Here is a 21,060-nt window from a genome sequence, read left to right as displayed (position 1 = left end):
TAGGCCGCCGGTGCATCTGAAAGAACTGTGGTGCCCCTGACAAGCCTGAAGTTCCAACGACAGGCCCGTGGTGCCCCTGACAGGCCCATGATGCCTTTGCGAGGCCGGTGGTGTCCACGTGAGGCCGGTGGTGCCCCTGGGCCCTGACAGGACTGTGGTGCTCCTGACAAGCCTGGAGTGTCCCCGACAGGCACGTGGTGCCACTAACAGGCCCAAGGTGTCCCAGTCCCTGCGAGGCCGGTGGTGTCCCTGCCAGGCATGTGGTGTCCATACTAGGCCTCTGGTGCCCCTGACAGGTCCGTGGCGCCCTTGCTAGGCCTATGGTGCCTCTGGCAGGCCTATGGTGCCCCTGGCGGGCATGTGGTGGTACCCCTGACAGGCCCAAGGTGGTGCCCCTGCGAGGCCGGTGGGGCCCCTGGCAGGTCTGTGGTGCCCCTGGCAGACCTATGGTGCTCTTGCTAGGTTGATGGTGCTCCCAACAGGCCTGTGGTGCCCCTGACAGGCCGGTGGTGCCCCTGGCAGGCCTGTGGTGTCCCCGGGCCCCAAGAGGGTGGGGGGTCATGACCCATATGACCCACCCTTAGATACACCACTGGTCATTACTTACAGACTGACTCATTTGACATCCATTGCAAAACAAGTCACGGTAGTTACGTAGTATGTTTGTCACCCTGTTCCTTTATGCCCATTTTTATAGTGGGCAAATCTCGACGACTAGGGGGGCAATTCTGTTGAGTGCGGGGGCATTTGCCCCCCCAGTTAACATGTTAAAATAGGCCCTGCCCGTCGTCTCTATGCCCGCGAAGACTTATGTTTCGAGTCGCAGCCACACAGACTGTTTCCACGACAGACCTCAGTGCGGCCACCGTCCGTTTGTCCTGTCGTTCTGCAAGAGCCTTCATCTGCTCTGAAACTTGTCCCTGGGATGCCTCCATCCTCCGAACGAACTCTGTTGCTCGAATGTGGTTCGTCACGTGATAGGGAAGGGAGTTGTGCTCTGTCACATGTCCATCTTTCCTTTTCTTGGAGTTCGTGTTGGCGCAAAAAGTCAGTCTTTTGAAGCATCTCAGTGGCTGCGTGACAAGTTTTCCCAGTTGCTGACCCCCGCCCTTGTCGCTAACTCCAAACAGCAGGCAGCTGACACACCAGGCGCCGGTCTGCTCTCCAAACTGGGACACTGCCAGCCACGGGAAGTCTCTCAAGGTTTTCTCCGTGCACCTCCTGGGGCGCGATTTTCCGTTATTGTCATGATGGCCTGTGGGGAACTCGTCCCGATTCGCAGGTACCCATCGTTCCTTCAACGCATGGAGACGGTCCTGATCGGTCAGATTTTCTCGCTTGGATACGAGCCGGCCGATATCACCCGGATGAGCTGTCTCACAACGCCCATACCTGCATAGCCCTTTGTCAGCACTACCATTACCAAAAGGATTGGGTTGTTCAGGTTCTATCAGCTCAGCGCCCGCAGGCTCCTTGCCAGCGTGAGATACTCTTTCAGGCGCATTGCTGGAAGGAGATGTAGGAGCTTCATGCCCGGCGTTCACTATCGCCGAGTCAGGATTGCCATCAGGGCCTTCGGTAACGGCACTACTTTCGACTTGTCGGCAGGTGGGCGAACCCCGGATCGCCCACCTGCGCTCCATGACGAACCGGTCGTGGGGACTGCAGGAATAGCAGCTCCGGACGGTGGCCAATGGCTACATCAGAGGAGCCCTCGAGTATGCGGCGTCGGCGTGGCTACCCGCCACGCCCCCCGGACATGTCGAGCAGTTGGACCGCGAGCTACGATCGGTGGCTCGCGTGGTGACCGGCTGCACACGCTCAACCCCGGTAGCGTCGCTCATGGCAGAGGCCGGACTACCAGCCGCTCAGGTCAGGCGAGGCACTCTGGCCACCAGGATGCTCTGCCTGGCGAGATCGCTACCTGAAGACGACCCGCTGCGAGTGATCGCCGATCAAGACCCCCTCGCCGACTGAAGTCGACCACTGGATGGAGACGCCTAGGGAGAGAGGCCCTCCGAGCATGCCACCTGGAGGATGTGCCAGTGGAGGAGCGCCTGCAGGTGATGCTCCCCCGTGGTCTGACCTGGGCACCGTCAGGATATCCCCGAACATGAGCGGGGCTGCTAGCCGGGACGCCCCCGCCGCGATTCGCCGCCAGACCGCCGAGAACTACCTCGCCACCTTCCCAGAAGCCGCTACCTGGATCTGGAGCGATGGCTCGGCGGAGGGCGGCACGACGAACGGCGGCGGCGGCGCCCTCCTCATACTCAGGAATGGGGAGGCCAGGGAGATCAGGGTCGCCGCAGGACGCCTGTGCTCCAGCACCCGCGCCGAATTGTGCGCTATCAAAGCGGCGCTGGAGGAGGTCAGCAACCTATCAGGTGCCGAGGCAGAGGGACCCGTGGTCCTGTGTACCGACTCCCAGGCGGCGCTGTCCATGCTGGCCGGAGGGGCGGGATCGCAGACCACCCCGATGGGCGCGGCGATCTGGGCCCTGCTGCTCAGCATCTCCGCCAGAGGTCAGGAGGTGATGCTGCAGTGGGTACCAGCGCATTGCGGTATCCCCGGTAACGAAAAGGCGGACGAGCTGGCGAGAGAAGCAGCCGGCCTCCAGCAGGAGGCGCCAGCGGATGTCCGCACCATCACGGGCGCCGTGGCCAGGACGGCTGCAGAGGCATGGCGCAAGTCGTGGCCGGATTCTTTCTTCCGGCGAGTTTGGGGAGACTGGATGCCGAGCCCGGTCTCCGGCGTGAGCAGGAGCGAGGCGGTGGATGTACACCAACTGAGGGCCGGTCACTGGGGAATGGCCCGCCAGTATCTCCACCGTATCGGCCGCCTTCCGACGAACTCGTGCCCCGGCTGCCCCGAGAAGGACTGCCCTGCGGCGCGATGTATCGTGTGCAAGGAGGAGGCGGACACACCGGAGCATGTGCTGCTCCGGTGCCCGAGTCTCGCCGGACTGCGCCATACACGGCAACATACACGTGGACCCTGCGCAGCTGCGCGACGGCGACGTCGTCGCGGCCTTGGCCCGCGGCTTCAGGCGCCATCTGGAGCCGCTGGCTGACGGGCGACCCTAGAGGTCGCCCGGGAGGAACAACAACAACAACAACTTGTCGGTCTCTCCCGGATGGACCAGCGCGGAAAAAATCGAAGATAGTTTTTTGGCGCTTTGCAGTCGGCTCTGGGTCTCCAGAATGACTGGATTCCCCTCCCGTAGGCATCTTGGATAACGTCAGGCGTTGAGCCAGGCGAATCCAGACATTCTGGAGACCCAGAGCCGACTGCAAAGCGCCAAAAAACTATCTTCGACTTTTTCCGCGCTGGTCCATCCGGGAGAGACCGACAAGTCGAAAGTAGTGCCGTTACCGAAGGCCCTGATGGCAATCCTGACTCGGCTATAGTGAATGCCGGGCATGAAGCTCCTACATTTCCTTCCAGCAATGCCCCTGAAGGAGTATCTGACGCTGGCAAGGAGCCTGCGGGCGCTGAGCTGATAGAACCTGAACAACCCAATCCTTTTGGTAATGGTAGTGCTGACAAAGGGCTATGCAGGTATGGGCGTTGTGAGACAGCTCATCCGGGTGATATCGGCCGGCTCGTATCCAAGCGAGAAAATCTGACCGATCAGGACCGTCTCCATGCGTTGAAGGAACGATGGGTACCTGCGAATCGGGACGAGTTCCCCACAGGCCATCATGACAATAACGGAAAATCGCGCCCCAGGAGGTGCACGGAGAAAACCTTGAGAGACTTCCCGTGGCTGGCAGTGTCCCAGTTTGGAGAGCAGACCGGCGCCTGGTGTGTCAGCTGCCTGCTGTTTGGAGTTAGCGACAAGGGCGGGGGTCAGCAACTGGGAAAACTTGTCACGCAGCCACTGAGATGCTTCAAAAGACTGACTTTTTGCGCCAACACGAACTCCAAGAAAAGGAAAGATGGACATGTGACAGAGCACAACTCCCTTCCCTATCACGTGACGAACCACATTCGAGCAACAGAGTTCGTTCGGAGGATGGAGGCATCCCAGGGACAAGTTTCAGAGTAGATGAAGGCTCTTGCAGAACGACAGGACAAACGGACGGTGGCCGCACTGAGGTCTGTCGTGGAAACAGTTTGTGTGGCCGCGACTCAAAAAATAAGTCTTCGCGGGCATAGAGACGACGGGAGAGTCGATCCGGAAGAGAATGTCGTATCAGAGACCAATGACGGAAACTTCCGTACCCTCTTGAGGATGAGAGCTCAAGCTGGAGACGACAAACTTGCTGAGCACTTGGAGAAAGCGCCTGGAAACGCCATGTATGTGTCAAAAACAGCACAGAACGAAATATTGCAAGTATGTGGTAGCATGATCACAGAAAGCGTTGTTAAGCGGTGTAACGAAGCACCTTTTTGGTCCATTGGTGCAGATGACACGACTGACGGTGCAAATAGAGAACAAATGGTGATCACAGTGCGATACGTCGCGAAAGGCAAAGGGGGCAGTATCAGCGGTACGTCCAGCCAAGATATGATCGTAAGAGAAGACCCTGTGGCGCTATTGAATGTCATGGACGAAATAGAAGGCATTGATGATGAGACAGAGAAAAGGATGAGTGGAAAGAATCTTGGCAAGGTCATTCTGAAGAAAGTGTTAGAACTTGGCCTGCAGCCTGAAATGATGGTCGCCCAGTCCTACGATGGCGCGGCGTGCATGGCAAGTGAGCGATTCGGTGTCGTAGCTCAGATCAAAGAGGTGGCCCCACAAGCAGAATATTATCACTGTGTATCACATGGCCTAAATCTGGCAACATCGAAGATGATGAAAGTGCAATGTGTGAAAAATACAATCGGCACTGTGGAGGCGGTAATCACTTTTGTGACCGACGGAGCAAAGCGTTGTGACGCGCTGCAGCGAGCTCAAGAGAAAATGAAAATGAAAAAGCACCGTCTACTGAAGATGTGTCCAACAAGGTTTGTGGAACGGCACACCGCTCTGGAGCGATTTGTCGAGCAACTTCCGGCCGTGGTCGAGGTGCTGAGACATAGCGAGACGTGGACGGACCCAGCAACGAGCACCAAGGCCGGGCTTCTTCTCAACGGGCTGCTGAAGTCTGAAGTGATGGTGGGCCTGTTCGTCCTCTTGAAAGCATCTTGCATCCTCCTGCCTCCCTCAAGAGCCCTGCAGGAGAAGGGGGCAGACCTCGTGGCAGTGGTTCAGCTTCTAGACGGGGTCCTGGAGGAGCTGGGACGTCTTAGACAGGACAACGCAGAGTTTTCGAGGATCTTCCTGGAGGCTGAAGATGCGATGATGGCTGCCGTAGGCACTAAGATCAGGAGGCCAAGGGTGTCCAAGGAAAAAAAAACGCCCATCGGGCTTATGCCAGCACATCGACCTCGGCGACAGGCGAGTCTAACGACAGCCCCGAGGAGTACTTCCGAGTTAATCTTTTTGCTCCAGCCCTGGACCATCTGCTGGTGGACCTCAAGGCGCGCTTCGGAGAGCAGCAACGGAAGGTCATGCCACTCACCAACCTGGTGTCGTCACGTGTGCTGAACGCCAGCTGGGGTGACGTTCAGCCGGCCTGGAGAAAGTATGGGCACCTAGTACCAGTCACGGAGCGGCAGGCGGAGGCGGAGCTAGTGGTCTGGCGCGGAATGTGCTCACGGATGCCACCAGAAGAGAGACCTCGGACGGCCATCGAGTCTCTGCGGCGCTGTCCCTGTGACGCCTTCCCAGCCACGAGCCGCCTGCTTATGATTCTAGCCACGCTACCGGTGTCTACCGCGGAGGCAGAAAGGATGTTTTCGAAGCTGGACCGCACGCTGAGTGCCATCAGATCTACCATGACGGAAAGCAGGCTAGAGGCCCTGGTACTGATGCAAGCGTTCCGGGGAGAGCTACCTGCGGCCGCGGAAGTGGTGAATCGCCTTCTCAAGCTGCCTGGAAAACGCTGTGCTTAAGGTCAGCCGCTTGCGTTATTCAGTTTTCCTGTACTTATTTACTTTTTAATAATGGTTCACATTTTACTATTATGTATGCACTAGTATCTGACCATTATCCTCGTTCTCGGGTTCTCGGGCCAAGGACAATTAAGCTGGTGCGGACAATAAAAATGTTATATGCGCACTTAGTGCAATGCATAGCTATTATGTAAATTCACATGTCCACATCGCCATGCGTACTCATGCTAACGGAGATAATCAGACATACAAAGTTCATGCTGGAGTGATACCTTAAAAAGAAATCAGTTATAACTTTAATTTTATTTTACACCCTGCCCATTCAATCCCTCACTGACTTATCCCACCTCCAGTGACCTGACTGCATCCACTAACGTTTTGGCTCCCATCTCTACAGTGGACAGTGGTTGGTGGCGTCGGATCCCAAGCCTACCTACCTGCATCACTGAGCCGCTACTGCTATATCCTGCTGTTCCTGTCGTCTGGAAGAGACGCCAACTTCTGTATATCCTCAATTCTAATGGTATGTCATTCCATTCATCCATTTTCCCGATCAACATGTGTGGTGTTCTGTTACGGACTGGTGTCCCTCTTTCGTTCCGTACCGTACGAGTGTGCCAGTGTCACCTAGCGGCAGTTCTGTTAACTGCAGGTTGTGGGGGTGGCGCTGAGGGCGAGTGACGTGTCCGTAGGCCGGCCGGCGGGGCAGTCGGTTGGCGACGGTGGTCACGGATGGTGACTGTCTGTGCCGTGCGCGTTTTGAGATCTTCCTTTTAACCGGACTGTATATATCGCGTGGGTGGTGCAATACACTACAGTGGCGACGAGGAACTGAGATCCTTTTGCGCTAAGTGATAACAGTGATCGCCGCGATGGACTGTTTGCGTGCGCCAGCGCCATTTCTAGTGGCGCCAGGACGGCCGACCACGCCCTGGTCCCAGTGGCTTGGCGAGTTCAGGATTTTCGCCGTGGCGAGTGGTTGGGACGAGTGGACTGTTCAGCGACGAGAGGCCCTCCTATTACACTGTGTGGGACAGGAGGCGCGGCGTCTCTATTTCGCGGCGGCGAAACCGGCGCAGGGCGTGGCACCGGGAGCGCAGGAGGCGGCGATTCCGGCGCAGGAGGAAGATGGTGTCAAGGAGGAAGGACAACCGACTGCAGCAGTCGACCCGGTGGCTGCAATCTCTGCAGTGTTTCAGCGGCTGTTTCCGGAGACACGAGCGACTCATTCGGAGAGAATGCTGTTCCGGCGGTGTTACCAGCTGGACAGGTCTCCAGCGGTGTACCTTACTGAGCTGCAGGACCTGAGTTCCAGATGCGCCTTCGGCGAACTCCAGGAGCAGCTGATCTGTGAGCAGTTCATCGAGGGCTGCAGGGACGACAGGTTGAGAGAGCGGCTGTGTCGGGAGCCAGCTCTGACTGTGTCGCGCATCCTCGAGGTGGCTGAGGAGCTGGAGGTGGCTGCTGAGCGACAGCGGCTGGTGGGTGGAGGTGGAGCTACGCGGGCACCAACCTCTCCCCCGGCTCAGCTGGAGATAGCCGCAGTGACTGCTCCCAGGAAGGGGGTCTCGCCGTGCTCCAACTGTGGCGGTCCCCACCGGACTGCTGATCCCTGCTGTCCAGCTCGTTGGAGAAGGTGTCACAACTGCCAGCAGAAGGGCCACTACGCCAGGTTCTGCAAGGAACCACCTCAGAAGACGAAGCAGACCAAGAGGAAGCCAGTGAGGACTGTTGAAGTGCTGGCCGTGACGGATGACGACCGGAAGAACCTGTGGACCGAGCTGCGGGTGGACCAGCAGCCACTGCGGATGCTGGCTGACACTGGCTCGGCCGTGAGCATCCTACCGTTGTCCGTCTACAGGAAGCAGTTCCGCCATCTGCCCCTCCTGCCCACTGCAGTGCGCCTGGAGGCCTACGGAGGGTCATCGCTGCTGGTGCAGGGGGTGGTGCAGGTGACAGTGCAGGCGGAGAACGGCAACAGCTCCCAAGTTTCACTGTATGTGGTAGACGCTGGCGTGCCCCTGCTGGGCAGAGATTTGCAGGAGAAGCTGAAGTTGTCCGTGATTCACGGGGCGACTGTGTGTGCTATCCAGGAGCAGATGCCAGAGGAGCTGCTGAGTCTCACTGGGTTCGTGCACAGGGTGAGACTGAAGACGGAGGTCAACCCAGTACAGCAGCGGCTGAGACCTCTACCGTACGCCGTGAGGGAAGAGGTGCGGGATCAGCTGTTGAAGTTGCAACAGGCTGGAGTCATCGAACCAGTCGACGCATCCCCATGGATCTCTCCCATAGTGGTGTCCAGACGGCGGAACGGGAAACTGAGGCTGTGTGTGGATCTTCGAGAGGTCAACAAGGCGGTGGAAGCCAGCGGACATCCACTCCCCGACATGCAGGACATGTTGGAGCAGCTTCAGGGTGCAACCATCTTCAGCAGCCTTGACATGAAGTCAGCATACCATCAGCTGGATCTACATCCGGATTCAAGGTCGCTGACGACGTTCATCACCCATCAGGGACTGATGAGGTACAGGAGGTGTCCCTATGGGCTGAAGAGTCTGCCACAGGCGTTCCAGAAGGTGATGGAAGCCATCCTACGTGGTCTGGAAGGAGTGCAGGTGTACCTAGATGACGTCATCATCTACGCTGCGACCTCCAACCAGCACGAGAGGCGACTGACGGCTGTGCTGAAGAGGCTCAGGGAGCACCAGATCACGCTCAACATCGAGAAGTGCAAGCTGAGGAGAGAGCAAGTGGAGTTTCTGGGGTTCATCATCCCCAAGCAGGGGGTGGCAGTGAACCCGGACCGCATCAAGGCTCTCCGAGAACTGCGAGCACCTGCTAGCCTGAAGGACCTGCAGGCCATGCTTGGCCTGTTCGGCTTCTACAGCCGATTCGTGCCGGCGTACAGCACGCTAGTGGAGCCACTGCGGTGCCTGCTGAGGAAGGGGGCGCCACCCTTCCAGTGGACTGGCGAACTTCAGGCGGTGATGGACGACGTCCGGCAGCGGATCCTGGGCAGCAGAGCGCTGGCCATGTACGACCCAACGCTGCCGACCCGAGTCACCACAGACGCCAGTGACGTGGGATTGGGGGCCGTGCTCTCCCAAACTCACCCTGAGGGAGAGAGAGTGGTGAGTTTTGCGTCATGCAGTCTCACCCCGGCTCAAAGAAGATACAATGTCACGGAGAGAGAGGCCCTGGCATGTGTGTGGGCCGTGGAAAAGTGGCGGAAGTATCTCTGGGGTAGGCCGTTTTGCCTACGAGTCGATCACGCGGCTCTCCAAACGCTGATGACGTCACCGGGGGTGGGCCGAGCCGGCCTACGGGTGGCACGGTGGGCGTCACGTCTCATGGCATACGACTTCACCGTGGAGCATGTCAGAGGCGGTGACAACCCAGCTGATGGCCTCTCACGACTGCCAGGCGCAGAGGAAGGCGAACTGGATGATGATGTCGTGGCGGTGGCGGCAGTGACTGCCCAGCTCGGAGCAGTGCGGCGGGACGAGCTGCTGGAGGCGACACAGACTGACCCAGTGCTGTGCCAGCTGGTGCAGCAGATCCCACGGCGGTGGCCGCGACGGCGCCGCGACTGCCCGGCAGAGCTACAGCCCTTCTACAACTGCCGAGAGGAGCTCAGCCTAGTGGGAGACCTGGTCGTCCGTGGTCAGCGGGTGATCGTGCCGGCGGCGCTGCGGACGAGGATGGTGTCCCTAGCCCACGAAGGACATCAAGGGATCGTCCGAACTAAGCAGCGGGCTCGTGACATCTACTGGTGGCCCAAGATGGACACGGACATAGAAGAGGCGGTGAGAAACTGCGACGTGTGTGCCGACGTGGACAAATCGGCTCGGACTCGCAGTGCGCCGCTACACCCTGTGCCGCTGCCAGGAGCGGCATGGGAGAAGGTGGGCGTGGATTTTATCGGCCCAATGGAAGCGCGCCGCCAGCACCGATACGCGGTAGTGCTGGTAGACTACTTTTCCAAATGGATAGAAGTCGGCTTCTGCACAGAACCCAGCACGGAGGCGGTGGTGCAGTTTCTGGAGACGCTAGCATCTCGAGAAGGTTACCCGAAGGAGCTGGTGTCCGACAACGGGACACACTTCACCTCAGCAGCGTTCGCAGACTACCTGAGGAGTGTCGGCACGCGCCACATCCGGGTCACGCCGTACCACCCTGCCGGGTCAGGTGCGGTGGAGCGTGCGAACCGCACTGTGAAAAGTGCTCTCCAGGCGGCGGACCGGAGCAGCGAAGATCGAGCGTGTTATCTGCAGAAGTTTCTGCAGACGTACAGGAGCACGCCTCACGCCACGACGGGGCTGAGTCCAGCCGAGCTTCTGCACGGACGGAAGCTGAGGACACGTCTGCACGCGGCGGCTCTTCCCACAGAAGAACCGCAAGATCGTGAGCTGCGAGACAGAGTGCAGAAGAGGCAGAAGAAGCAGAAGAAGTACGCTGACGAGCGGCGTGCAGCTGAGACACCACGGTTCCAGGTCGGCGACTGGGTCCGGTGCCGGCTGGTGCCGCGTCCCAAGAAGGGACGGCCACGGTACTCCGAGCCGAGACGGGTGGAGTCTCGCCTGGGACCAGTCAGCTACAGGCTAGATGACGGCTCCCGGATCCACGCAGAGCGGCTGACGACAGCTCGGGCGCCGCAGCAGTCTCAGGCTGAGCTGCACGTGGGTCAGAGCGGTCAGCCGGGGGCTGGTCAGCGGAGTGCGGTGTCTCCGACGTCTGTGCCTCGCCGCGGGGAGCGGCTGGAGGCCGACGACTGGCGGCACGCGGAGGACGGCGTGCCACTGGAGGACGGACAGGCTGTGTCACTGGGGGTCGGCCGGCGGCACACCGAGGCCAGCCGGGGTCCCGCGGAGGACGGCGTGGCTGTGTCACCGGAAGACGCAGAGGACGATCGGGAGCGGGAGGCGTCACCACCTCCGGCGACGGAGCGGCAGGCAGAGCAACAAGACGCTGGCGTACTGCTGTCGCCGCGCGAGGCAGCGAGCGGTGCCGGGCTGGTGGCGGTCGAACCTGCTCTCCAGCCGGGCGCGAGAATGAACTCCGCGACGCAGCCGGTGAGGAGGTCCCAGCGTACGAGACGTGCGCCAAATAGACAAATAGAGAAAATTGGAGCTGTACAATGTAGACACTCGCTGGTTTAAGAGCTACCTGGCGGACCACTACCAGCAAGTAGTAGCTAGGAGCCAGCGAGGCTCATGTGATCTGTCGTCGCCTCTGCCGAACCCGATCGGAACTTACCAGGGGTCAGCGCTCGGTCCGCTGTTGTACAGCATCTACGCCAACGACTTGCCGCTGTATGCTGATGACGCGTGCATAGTGCAGTACGCGGACGACACTCAGGTTCTCGTGAGTGGCAGGCCCGGAGACATTGGTGCCCTTGTTAGCTCCATGGAACGTAATCTTTCGCAACTTGCTCACTGGTTTGGCAAAAATGGCATGAAAATCAACGCTAAAAAAAACACAGCTCATAGCTCTCGGCACTCGACAAAATCTTCGACAGGTACCAACCATTTCTATCAAGTTCATGGGCACGACTGTCTCCGGTTCTCTCATGGTGCGGAACCTGGGTGTCGTATTCGACCAATTTATGACTTTTACCGCACACATTGACGATGTGGTTCGGCGCTGCACAGGCATTTTAATCGGTTTGAGTCACTGCCGTCATAGTTTACCTTCTGCGACGCTCACAACTCTAGTCCAATCTCTAGTCGTATCACTTATTCGCTACTGTCTTAGTGTCTACGGAACCTGTAACACCACACAAACTGGTCGGCTACAGAAAGTGTTGAATTTCGCAGCACGCGTCATCTCCGGGCGTCGAAAATTTGATCATGTGAGTGACGTCCTTCATGAACTGCAGTGGCTTTCGGCGCGCAATTTACATGTTTTTCACACGCTGACATTGTTAACCCGGCAGTTGCTGGGGTATTTCGCCACCCACCGTTTGCTGGGGGGGGGGGCGTTAAACGCCCCCAGCCGATAACTCGAGAACCAATAGGCGCAGCGAAACGCACGAGGCGGCAAACGAAAGAACGCGACGAGACGCTTCAGATGAGTACTTTAAAGTTGAATTTTGAGGTCACAGGTCGGGTCAAGGTCAGGTCAAACACCTGAAATCGGGCTTTCAGTAGCATGGACTTCAGGACTTCGCAATTAGCGCCTCTCGTCATAAACTCTGTCAAAACGGTGCACAATCCATCATATAAGGCCTACAAGAGTGTCAGCCCCATGTAGGGGTCAGTCAAGCATAGGTCAGGGTCAAGGTCAGGTCAACCGGGTAGGCACATATCCCCGAAAATCAAAACTGATATTCGCAGCCTGTGACACATGTTTTATGGGTAATTTGGGGCGTAGAACACGATGGTGACATTCATTTTATCATATGTGTACGTATTTGGCTCAAAAAGTTCAATTTAAGAAATGTATGTATCATGGTCGTGAAGTAGTCACGAGAAATTGCCCAGATTCAGATCAAGATTTTGGCAAATGCAAAACGATAATCAATAATCGAAGATAGCCATTTGATTGTTCATGGTATTGGCAGTCTAATGCCGTTTACGGCATGTCTGTATGTCTATTCTGTGATTTTATATGATTTTTTGAACATATGCCGTTTTTGGTCGAAAACTCAGAAATCATGACGTCACTAAAACCTCGATATCTCAAAATTTTTCCTACCGATTGTTTTGAAATTTTGGCACAATAGACTTCAATCAATTCCCTACAGGTACCCAAAAATTGGCGCGCCTGCGGCGCGCCGTTTTTATGCTATGGCCCGGCGAAAAAAGTGGGGGCGTTTAACGCCCCCCCCCCAGCAACTCGCGGGTTAAAGCGCATTCTGTCTACCTCTCAGCCCGAGACGTTATCCGCCAGCCTCACGCTTCGACGACATGTTCATCAGCGCGACACGCGACAGAACGAGCTGCTGAATGTGCCTACCATTAGATCAGAATCCGGTAGGAGACGCTTTTTATACTCAGCCGTGACCGCTTTTAATGACTTACCACAAACGATTCGCGACCTAGGCCTGAGCCCATTTAAAAGAGAGCTGCGGAGGTATTTGCTCCAGCAACAGACCGATGCCGGCTAGTGACGACCCACTCGCGGGAAGTGTGATTGGGTGTGCGTTTGTGAGAATGAATTCGTGTACGATGTGTGTGACCAACTATCCTTATTTTTTAATTGTGACCCTGATCCTAGAATAGCCACGCTTGTGTGGAATGGGTCTATGATGTGAAATAAATAAATAAATAAATAAATAAGACTGTAACTTTTTCCAGGGGGGAAGAATGTGGTGTTCTGTTACGGACTGGTGTCCCTCTTTCGTTCCGTAACGTACGAGTGTGCCAGTGTCACCTAGCGGCAGTTCTGTTAACTGCAGGTTGTGGGGGTGGCGCTGAGGGCGAGTGACGTGTCCGTAGGCCGGCCGGCGGGGCAGTCGGTTGGCGACGGTGGTCACGGATGGTGACTGTCTGTGCCGTGCGCGTTTTGAGATCTTCCTTTTAACCGGACTGTATATATCGCGTGGGTGGTGCAATACACTACAACATGTATCGCTTCCCATTATGCATTACATACATACATTTGACTCCTGCTTTTTTAAACGTTAGACACGAAAGATGCGGTCCAAGGAGAAAGACCCTGATTCGTTCGAATTGAAAGTTGAAACCACGCCAAAATAAACAGAGGCAAAAGAAAACACTCAACTAGTTAGACACAAGGTTTCGTTTTGAATTACTTTGTCGTAAATAAAACGCTATCTTAATGATAAATTATTCCATCATATTTTGGTCACATTTTATTCTACAGGTATAGTGGTGAGCTTTAGTCGCTACCGAGCACAGTGATAAGCGCAAAGTCGTGGTCGTGACTTCCTCTGAATTCGGTGCATCATACACTCCTTGGTGAAGCCGAGCGGAAGAGATGCTAGGATTAAGGGGGAGACATTGGTCTGAGCGGGCAACCTGGTGACCCGTTGGGGCTGAGCCCATCACGTGGACAGGCCACTAACGGTCACCGTACCCGGTTACGGGCCTGCTCCTGAGGTGGAGCTACCCGCATGGGATAAAGGTGGCCGTCCAACCCGGACCAGGGGGCTGAGGTGTGGAGAAGGATTCGAGTATCCTGGGGATGGAAACGAGTTGCGGATAGAATATATGTTCGGGATCGTTAAGCATTAAACATGTATTTTTTCGGTGGCACAGAAGTGCACGTCGGGTCTTCTAAAAAACGGTTCCTTGATTATGCCCCACTATGTAAACCTGGTGAGCCTGTATCACGTCGGCATTGGCCGGTTTTGGCCCCTCCCTTTGTAAACGGCTGGATCCGCCCCTGATTATATCAGCTAACGAAGCCAGAGAGAGCAAGAGATCAACCTGATTGACAAGCTTGGGCTCGGCCAAAAAGGGCCATGCACCAGTTGTCAAACGGGTGGTTGCTTGTCATGGACAACAAACGTCACCGATCTAGCTAAGAACTAGCTAGACGATAGATCAGGATTATCTAAAGAACATCAGTCTACTTTCCACCACTATCTTCGACAAAATTTTGGAATTTGGGGTCCTTCGCCTGAAAAATATGCGAAAACTACGGGAAAAGCAGCGAAAATCACTACAATGCATACCAAAAACATAACCATATACAACAGAAAGTATATTGAAGCACACTTTGTGGTCTAACGGAGGTATTCTGTCATTTGAACCGCCCGAAAAAGGCGTGTGTGAACGTCAGATGACTACAACGCCCCAACAGCAGAGACGGCCAGGCACCCGTTGAAAATCAAATTGTGAGACATTTTGAGCCACCGTGCACTCATTCGGCTTGATATGATGGCCCAAAGACAACCGTTAGCACAGAGTACTACTGCGGTAAGTAATATTCTACCAGTACAAAAACTGGATGTCGTGAACCAAATGGCCATGAACGGGTTTGTTTTGGAGACCAAATCTGTTGGAAGCCAAAGGTCGCGCCATTTTCAGACATGGTGCTTCTCCACTTCAGATGTAAAAAACGCGGCAAAAGTGGTATAGGCGGAAATTTTTGTTTTGGGGATAATGCCTTATGGCCTGGGAACACTTTGATGTTAAGTTTATCTTATATGATCGCATTATCCTCCGACAAGAGGTCAAAGAAAACAGGCCTACACCCAGTTTCGGGAGACCCGTAAAACAACTGAGACCAGCAATGGCTGGCATTTTCTATCATTATCGGCTGATCTTGTTACAAGCGTATCTATTGCATGTGCTATTTCACAGCCACCTTAGTTGACTATATAGGACGACAAAAAGAAAAAAAAAACGCAATTATGTTTGCCTTATTTTTATACGCCAGGGACCGCGGATTCCGGGGGGGGACAGCCCTGAAAATCCCGAGAGTGTGCAAACACCTATTTTTGCACACCCACAGTTCGTTGTGGGGGCCCATGTGGCCCTGGCGCTTGAGTGTCTAAAGCTGATGCTCGAGGGCCCCAGCCCGAGCCTGACGTCCCCGCACCGGTGCCTGAATGCATAAACAGGTACCTACCAGTGTTATCTCAGATGTTGTCTCAGGGCCCCACACCATTTTTGAGCGCTCCCACCGGCTCTTGAGGGCCCCAGGCCGATGCCCGAGAGCCCCAAGTCGATGTCTAAAGGCTCCACGCCGGTATCTGAGTACCTACATGGCTAGCTCAGGGATCCACGCTAGTTTCTGAGGGCCTAACCGGCTCTTGAGGGCCCTAACCGGCTCTTGAGGGCCCCTGCCCCCTTAACGCCCTCTTGTGGCCGATGCCTGAGGGTCCCGCATCGGTACCTGAAAGCCCCCACAGTTATCTCAGGGCCCCACCCCAGTTTCTGAAGGCTCTCACCGGCTCTTGAGGGGCCCCAGACCGATATCCAAGGGCCTCTGGTCAATGCCCGGGGGCCCCAGGCCAATGCCCGAGGGCCCCAAGCCGTTACCCGAGGGCCCAAACAGCTATCTCAGGGTACCATGCCAATTTCCGAGGGCCCTAAGCGGCTCTCGAGGGCCCAGGACGATGCCTGAGATACCCAGGCTGATGTGAGAGGGCCGGCCGACACAAGTATTTGAGGCGGTCCCTAAGTCAGTTTCTAAGGGTGTCCACGAACGCTGGCTGGTTAAAGCTGTGATCTCTGAGGGCCCTACGCAGGTTTTTAAGTGCACTCAGCTCCTATTTAGGATTTCACACCGGCCTCTGAGCTCGGATGGCTTATGCACGCCGCAGAGGAGCCCTTGCCGGCTCCTGAGGGCTCCGTGCTGATAGCTGAGGGCCCCATGCCAATACTCGAGAGCCCCATTCAATAATCTCAGCGCCCTACACCAGTTTGAGGAACGCCGTTCGGCCAAGGCCGACCTCCGAGGAAGAGTCCTATGCAAGCCTCTGAGTGCCCGCACTTTTTTTTAGGATCTCACACCAGTCGCTTAGGGACGTATCATAAAAGTATTACGCCTACAACTTTGTTCATTACGGTACAGCGACGATTTTTACTGTAAAATACGAGTCTGGGTAATTCTGGGACACCCTGTAAGCTACATTTAAAGTCTCGTTGCAGTCTGGCTTATCGTTCCTAGGCTTCAGAAGCAGAACATACCCATGACTGAAACCACACATTACTTCTGCTGTGGACTGTACTTTTAGCCAGAAAATAAATGTTCGGGTAATTCTGGGACACCCTGTAGGTCAACTAAAAAAGTCCCCCGCTCTAGAGGCGGCCGGCCGGCCGAACCCCCGGATTCCAGCCCGATTCTATTGCGCAGGTTACGGCAGCGACACTGGGTCAGGTCGGTGCACCCGGCGTGTGGGTCAGTTGGCGGCGGCCGGCCGTGGAGTGAGGACGCCGTGTGTGGGGCGCAGAGATGCCGCAGTGCAAAGAAGGGGAAGATAGTGACCCTGCACGACATAGGCGTCGCCAGAGATTTTCGGTTGGGGGGGGAGCAAAATCAGCTTTTGTGTTAAATCTTGCCTTTCTCCAGTCGTTACTCACTCGTTTTACATATCATTCGACGCGCAATGGTGCGAGGAATCCGATGGTGACAAAGTTTTCCTTTCAGCTACGACATGCATTTTTTTAACAGAAAAAGTCGAAATTTTGACATTTCTGGTCAAAAACGTCCGGTAGGATGACATAGGATGCGATTGCCGATTCACTGCAGAGTGCCCCTGTCAGTGGCGCAGCCAGGGGGTGGGTGGGTTGAAGGGTCAGCTGACCCCCCCCCCCCGAAATTTCTGTCAGGGGCCCGCTCGAGGGAGGGAGGGAGGGAGGGAGGGAGGGAGGGAGGGAGGGAGAGAGAGAGAGAGAGAGAGAGAGAGAGAGAGAGAGAGAGAGAGAGAGAGAGAGAGAAAGAGAGAGAGAGAGACAGAGAGAGAGAGAGAGAGACAGAGAGAGAGACAGAGACAGAGAGAGACAGAGACAGAGAGAGAGAGAGAGACAGAGACAGAGACAGAGAGAGAGAGAGAGACAGAGACAGAGACAGAGACAGAGAGAGAGACAGAGACAGAGAGAGACAGAGACAGAGAGAGAGAGAGACAGAGAGAGACAGAGACAGAGAGAGAGACAGAGACAGAGACAGAGAGAGACAGAGAGAGACAGAGAGAGACAGAGAGAGACAGAGAGAGACAGAGAGAGACAGAGAGAGACAGAGAGAGACAGAGACAGAGAGAGCTCCTGAAACTGGACAGAGGTCAGCAGCTGATAGTGGCTTCGGCATACCGACCGCCAAACCGCTCTGTGGCCGCCGTCTCATCAGACTTAACCGACCTAGAAACGCAATACCAACGCGTGCTTGTTGATCACCCAAAGCTTAAGGGGCCTCAGAGGCCCTTTATTCCCCTAAGAGGACCCTCCGTTCGCCTTAGAGGGTCCTCGGTTCGCCTCAGGGGGCTCTTTGGTCATCTCAGAGGGCCCTTTGGTGGCCTCCAAGGGTCATATTTGACCTCTTTTTGGTGTCTGAGGGGCCCTCTGACCTCTGTTTGCCTCAGAGGGCCCCCCCCCGGTGACCTCCAACTTCCAAGGACCCTTTTTGATCTCAGAGGGGCCGTCTATTGGTCGCATAGGGCCCCTTGTGGCCTGAAATTGACCCTCATACCTCAGAGGGCCTTCTGTTCTTCCTGACTCTGAGGGGTCCTCTGCTGGCCTGAGAGGGTTCTGTGAGTGCCTGAGAGGGCCTTCTGTGTGTGAGAGGGCCCTGTTCGTTCCAAATGGCCCTTTAATTACTTCACAAGGTCAATCTTTGGCCTACGAGTAAAGGTGTCCTTTGATAGTCCTAAAATGATCCCTAAAAGAGTTCTCTGATACTTTTTTAGTATGTGAAAAAATTGTAGGTGGTCAAAAGGGCCCTCGAAGTGATTTAAATATTTTTCGAGATTAAAAAAAAACTTTTTACCTGGGCTGCAGGGGGGGGGGAGTCCTAGGACCCCCAGAACCCCCTTACATACGCCACTGTGTGTGTGTGTGGGTGTGTAGGTGTGTGTGTGTGTGTGTGTGTGTGTGTGTGCGTGTGCGTGCGCGGGCGCGGGCGCGGGCGTGTGTGTGCTTGTGCTGTGAATACCTCTGGCTGAATATCGCTTTTATAAAAATGAAAAACATGAGAGCACCAAAAAGTCCCCCATCCACCGGGAATATGGTTAACGGATAAGAGCCTTATTGTTCACGAATCTTTGCTTATTTTGCTCAACCCTAACCTTTGCTTACTAAGCTCTTCCTGTACGAGCCTTGTGCTTGCAAACCTTTGTCTGCGAAAGAAGCGCGTGCGCCGGTTTGGAGTGGCTGAGCTGTATGTGCTGTATGAGCTGTATGAGCTGTATGCTGTACGCTGCTGCCGTCAGGAGCGCTGGACTACCTGCGGCACGAGACGAATCCGGTTGCGCGCACGGCGGCCATCACGGCCGGCGGCCTGGCCGGCCTGCTGGCGGCCGCGCTGCGCCGGCGGGGACTTCTCCAGCGGCTACTCTACACCGGCGTCGGGCTGACAGGTGGGCTCCCAGCCGACCGCCGCTGGCCGCAGCCAGCGATGCGCACAGCCGGCCGGCCGTATGCTGCGCTCAGCTGAGATCCGTGCCAGCTCTCTGCCGGCTGCCGATTGGAGCAAATGGTTTGATGTGATTTGCCACGAAAAAAAAAATGTTGTCAAAATTACAGCTCTAAGGAATCGATTACCGGATCGCATTCCGGATGCATCCCTTCCGAACAGCAGAGGCCTATTCAGGGTTCCGCTGTTGGCTTACTTCTGTGTTATGTTTTGCCAATTCACTATGCAACAGTCATTTTGTTCCTGAGTAACGACCGATTTTTTGGACTCATTGGGTCTAATTATAACCGAAATGGGCATTTGTTTTGATCTGAAAATGCTTTTCCGGTTTTCAGAGACGATTTTCGATTTTTTGGCCCAGAAATTCGGTTTTTGGCCCACCGTGTCCGGTGTAATTGAGTTAATCGACTCGCGGTAACTTTCATTGTCTTTCCTATGCCACAAGCTTTCGAGTGATATTCGGTTTTGCAAATTTCCGTGTAAAAATAACGTCATATATCTATGTTAAAGTAAGGAAATGTTGAAATTTTGTAAATATTTGACATTTTTTCGATTTAATTTCAAAATAGAGGAAAAACTAAAGGCCCTATCCAAATTCTGAGCCCAGTTCCTTGAAGAACATTCAATTTCCGTTCGGAAGGTACTATTTTAGTGCATTTTATCGGTTTACTGTGGCGTCCAGATTTGAGTCACTTGAAAAACGGGCCCCCATCCATTTCCTTGACAGTATGTGTTCAGCAGTGTGTTCAGTGCATGAAGAGTCATTCTAACAAATGGAGGTACAGATCAAGATTCTGAGCGACAGGACTGCTCAAAAGTAAGTTCCTGCGTGTAACCCGAGGTCACAAGGGGTCAACAACATGACCTCAGTTGACCCTTCGTTGACCCTATGGCGTTAACATACGTTATCAGGTTAATGCTATGTGATATGACCTAGGATATGTGTTTAGGTTAACTCAATCTGGACGCCATAGGAATCCAATAAATTGCACTAAAAAAGTACCTTCCGGACGGAAATAATAATACTCTTCAAGGAACTGGGCTCAGAATTTGGATAGGGCCTTTAGTTTTTCCTCTATTTTGAAATGAAATGGAAAAAAAATGTCAAAAAATTCCAAATTTTAACATTTTCATACTTTAACATTGATTTATTACGTCATTTTTACGCGCAATATCGAAAAGTTCTGATCATTACCATGAATTAGATGCGATAGAAATTTGACTTTTTTACATGATGTTCATTACTCCTTCGCAAGTCACCACACACGACCGCAAACTTACTGCATCGTTTCTTGAGCTGCCTCAGGCGGTCATTGCAAGACCTTCGCACTGTCCAGTAAATCACTGCTCCACCTCATGAATGATGTCATTTCTGTCCTTAAAACACCAACCATACTGTGGATTCTTCATCTTCCGTAACAATCAAGAGTCAGTTAAAGAGTCAGTCAGCCTGTGGCCAGGCCAGGCCAGCACACTTGCTCGTATCTCACCCCGTGACCATTTTCATGGGGAATGTATTGACCGCTCAAATGAGTTTGTTGCACGATTTTTTTTCTTTTACTGAATGGAGGTAACGATTTGCAAGGGATCGAAACTTTTGCCGCACGCTCTACCTAAATGTCCTAGCCTGAGTAATTGGGGACGCTGTGTTTCAGTGCCCACCAGCGCCTGCTACCCGAGAGAGACGGCCGCCTTCGGCCGCTGGACGCTGGATCAGTCGGAAAAGTACGCCAGCATCGCATACAACTTCCTCGTTGGAGGTAACCGAACTCAAAGCGCTCTGTACCGGGTGCACCCCAGGTCAGGGTGGTCTGTACCGATTGCAACTTTCTTGTACGCAACTGCTTTTGAATGCTAAGTTGAAGGGAAAATGGGCATGACCTTCCTTTACAGATCTGGTTGTTTTGGCTATTGGTGGGTCCCTGAGGCCCTTCTGATTGTAATGATGTGCTTAGAAGGTACATTAGTGTGTACTATTGTTTCCAAATTAAGCTTGATCCTTTTTGTGCCGCTCCGCTGTAGTGAATACCCCAGCCGTGAGCGCCGAGACCGAGGATTTACGGGAAGAAGACTGAC

General features: G+C 54.8%; 1 protein-coding gene across 15 annotated transcripts in view; it reads left to right on the top strand.

Moving 5' to 3' along the window:
• LOC122387639 (MICOS complex subunit Mic27-like) overlaps window positions 1–21,060 on the top strand; it is a 143,499-nt gene that overhangs the window by 70,489 nt on the left and 51,950 nt on the right. For 13 of the 15 annotated variants that reach the window (XM_043377996.1, XM_043378008.1, XM_043377998.1 and 10 more), the window contains 2 exons: window positions 18,782–18,928; window positions 20,640–20,744. In XM_043377996.1, the coding sequence (XP_043233931.1) occupies window positions 18,782–18,928; window positions 20,640–20,744 (252 nt within the window). The remainder of the gene's footprint in view (window positions 1–18,781; window positions 18,929–20,639; window positions 20,745–21,060) is intronic. The other 2 variants (XM_043378005.1, XM_043378004.1) reach the window with 1 other exon arrangement.

This window comes from Amphibalanus amphitrite, unplaced genomic scaffold, assembly GCF_019059575.1.
Source record: "Amphibalanus amphitrite isolate SeventyFive unplaced genomic scaffold, NRLGWU_Aamphi_draft 000293F_arrow, whole genome shotgun sequence".
NCBI lineage: Eukaryota > Metazoa > Arthropoda > Thecostraca > Balanomorpha > Balanidae > Amphibalanus > Amphibalanus amphitrite.
Note: the sequence above shows the minus strand (reverse complement) of the source record. Positions and strands in the feature narration are given on the sequence as shown.